General features: G+C 31.0%; 1 protein-coding gene across 1 annotated transcript in view; it reads left to right on the forward strand.

Annotated features, from left to right (window-relative positions):
• Positions 1-1069, forward strand: part of LOC136083628 (leucine-rich repeat serine/threonine-protein kinase 2-like) — an 87861-nt gene extending 86792 nt beyond the window's left edge. Inside the window, exon 9 of the mRNA XM_065803108.1 lies at positions 1-1069. This exon is cut by the window's left edge and continues 256 nt beyond it. Coding sequence (XP_065659180.1) covers positions 1-883 — 883 coding nt within the window. The 3' untranslated portion in view covers positions 884-1069.
• Positions 1070-3550: the final 2481 nt, after the last annotated feature.

Raw genomic sequence — 3550 nt, forward strand, 5'->3', positions numbered from 1 at the left:
TGTTGTATCTATTTCTGCTAATTCCGAATGGGTTTGTCTTGGGTTTCATAATGGCAGCTGTTCTAAAGTTAAAAAAAAAGACTTTTTAAAAAGAAATATGTTAAAATATCTTTGCGATTTTCAATTAAATTCATTATGCATCTCTGGTATTACTTCTCCGGTAACTTCTCTGGTATTACTTCTCGAAACAGCGATTTGGTCTGTTGGACGTTACATTGCTTTTTGTAATTTAAAGAATGAAGAAGAGGGCATGAAGCCGTGTCATATGAATAGAAATGTTCAAGAAATTGTTTATTCGTTCGACGAAACATTGTTTTTTATCTCTTTTCAATGCAGTCCTGAAATTTATATACATAATGCGATAACTAAAGAACCATTACATAAATTTAGCTGTTGTGATGATATACTGATTTGCTCTCCTGATGCTCGAAACGTTGATCTCCGGGTAACGTGTATGTGTTCAGTTGATAACATGTTGTGGGTTGGTACAGGAAGCGGACACATCCTTATTTATGAGGTGCACAAAAAAACGGCTAAAACTATACTTTTGCAAACACTTCATCCGTACACAAAGGAATTGAGAAAACTTGTGCTTATTCCGACAGAACGTCATGATGACGTAAGTTATCAAAAGCGCCATGATGACATAAGTCGTCATACTTTATATGACGCCAAGTATCTTATTGTTAGTACTGGAAAAGAGATAAATATAAATGCAGTCGAAATGAACACGTTCATTTTTAACGGTCATATTCCGAACGATGAAACAGCAATCAATAAAAAACTTTACGAACCCAGAAATACTGGTGAAAACGATGGTAAAGTTATTATAGTATGGCATGTGTTGCCGGCACATCAATATAAAAATTTATTATTGGACTAACTTATCTTTATATCAATTATTATTAAAATATTTAATGTCAATAATTTTATTTTTTGAATAATTTTATAAGCTATTTTTTAAAATTCCATAATTTTATAGTTGTTTTTGTTTTTTTTATAAAAGTTTATAAATCTTTTTATACTTTGTAATATATATTTTTATACTTTTATATAACATTGATTTTTAGTTCTTGTCTTTTTTATTAAATATTCTCACTTCCAACAAGGCTTTAAGCAACCACTATTGAGTTGGAAGTTACTGGAAGAGAAAAGATGAAGTTTATAGAGCAAGATAACGATTAAGAGACGACTTGAAATAACAGTCACAGTAAAAATATGAGACAAGTAACACGAGAATGAATTTTAGTAGATGGCACAAGAGACGCTAGCTCTTTAGAGCAGTGATTATTATAGGATTTATATAAAAGAAAAAGAGAAGCAAAATGACGATGTGATGGTTGGAGGTCTGCTGCAAGAGCTGGTTCAACTATGTTTAAAATGTTTTTTTGCGCCTTTTCTAAAAGAGAAAAGGCATCATTCAAGAATCTGCGTTAAATATGGCAACAGTATTCCATGCAAGAAATGACGGACTTGAGATTTATAGAGATTAAGAATGGAATTCTCAGTAAGAAAGTGGTGATAATAATTTTGCAATCGATTTCATATGGTTTTAAAGAAAGATCGGAAGTAAGAGTTAATCCTAGAAGATGAAGGGTAGAATACTCATTGAATACATTACCGAACTTAAATATAGAAAGATCTAGACTATTGCGATAGCGATTAGCTGAAAAAAATGAGTTTTAAGAGAGTTTTGCTGAGAGCCCCATGCCGTAGCAGAGGGGAGATCTTTTTCAAGCTCAAATGCCCCCTCCAATCAGAGAGTGTTGACTTCTCGTGACATGACTAAATGGTAGTATCGTCAGTGAACAATGCCATCTTATATGTGAGAATTTCTAGGAGATCGTTTTTGTAGATTAAAAAAAGTATAGGCCAAGGATAAAACCTTGAGGAACCCCTGAAGTTACAGGATATAAAGAAGTGTCTTGTCCGTCGAGGACATGTCTTATAATTTAGGACTGTCATAGTAACCATAAAATTATTTATCAGGGTTTTGCAAATTGTGAGGCGCAATTTGTATAGTTAAATTGGCAAGTAGTTAATAATAGAGAAAAATAATATAAAGTTTTTTGTTTAAAACACAAAAATAGACGGCCTCCTCTGACCACCAGCCATTTAAGAACACGTGTTGATTCAGAAAAATTTTTAAATGACGGTAGTTTTCGCAGATGACAAAGGATACAAAAAATGCTTATATAAATGCAGCATAAAAAATAAAAAACATTATAAGATATTTCATATTTACGCATTATTCGGAGGGAACTTGATTAAAAGATCGTCCATGGTTTACATTACACGCGTGTATAAAGTAGGCAATGCATCGTCGTACCCAGACAAAAATAGTATAAAGCTGAAATTTGGCACTTAAGATGAAAACAGTCATTGGATTAGTGATAAAAAAAAAAGCCCTGACGATTGCGCTACGGGAACATCCTTTTAGCGGCAAAACGTTAGTCAATTTTTGACTCCTTCAAAATACTATCTATCGTATATTGTCTTAAATTTTATGTAAATTAGCATTTAAATAGGATTTCTAATTTAAAAACATTTCTTTTAAATGTTATTTATATTTTAAAAGTGTTAATTTGATTTGACGTTTTTGCTATGTATAACCTTATTTTCAAAACATTTTATTTTAAAATTTTCTTGTTCCTCTTGGTTTTAAGTTTATCACTTGAATCTTCTTCGTTTTTTAAGTCCTAAAAATATTTTTATCTCAAAAAAATCCGCAAACTTTTAGAAAAACGTATACCTGCAGTATTTAGAAAAGAAAATTTACGGTTTTATTGTTGCAGTCTTGACGATGACTGCCACTTCACAAAGACATGCATATGTTAGATCTGAATTTTTTTGCATATATTATGCATATTTATGCATATATTAGTTCTGAATACTTTTTGACAAATTCTAGATTAATTCCCAATGAGATATGTAATAATGAAATGCTAACCTAAATTTATCAAATCAATAAAATAAAGTTATATAAATAAGTAAAAGTCTTCTTTCCCCCTTAATCTATAAATGCGGTAGGTTTACGTTCTCTAATCGTGTATTTTTAATCTCAACAGTTCAAGGTAAGTTAGAGAAAAAAGCTGTTGCAGAGCAACGTGTTGCTACTTCTCAATAGAGTTTTCCATTTAACATAGAAATATTAGTACTTATAAAGACATACCTTGATTAACAAGGTAGATCTGTTGATTGTTTTAAAGGTAATATAGCAGGATTTGACAGGTTTGAATCATTTATAAAGCGACATAATCACAGATTTTAATGACAGGTTCTGCTTAAAAACATTTTGAAGAAAAGAGCTGGTGTTTCGAGGTGAACAAATACAAAATACTTTACAAATTTATAAGAAACTCTTTAGAACATTTGTTTTAAATCATAACAAATTAAGACAAATCAAACTTGCCAGATGCAAAAGATTGATAATGACAGGATGTATTTAATACCCAGAACGAATAATAAACACCAAAAGTGGCTCTACCTCTTCATGAAAGAATTACTAAATTTTGTGTCCTTATTGGAGACAATCTGAGTTCACACTTCT

The sequence above is a fragment of the Hydra vulgaris genome, chromosome 08 (genome assembly GCF_038396675.1).
Source record: "Hydra vulgaris chromosome 08, alternate assembly HydraT2T_AEP".
In the NCBI taxonomy this organism is placed as follows: Eukaryota; Metazoa; Cnidaria; class Hydrozoa; order Anthoathecata; family Hydridae; genus Hydra; species Hydra vulgaris.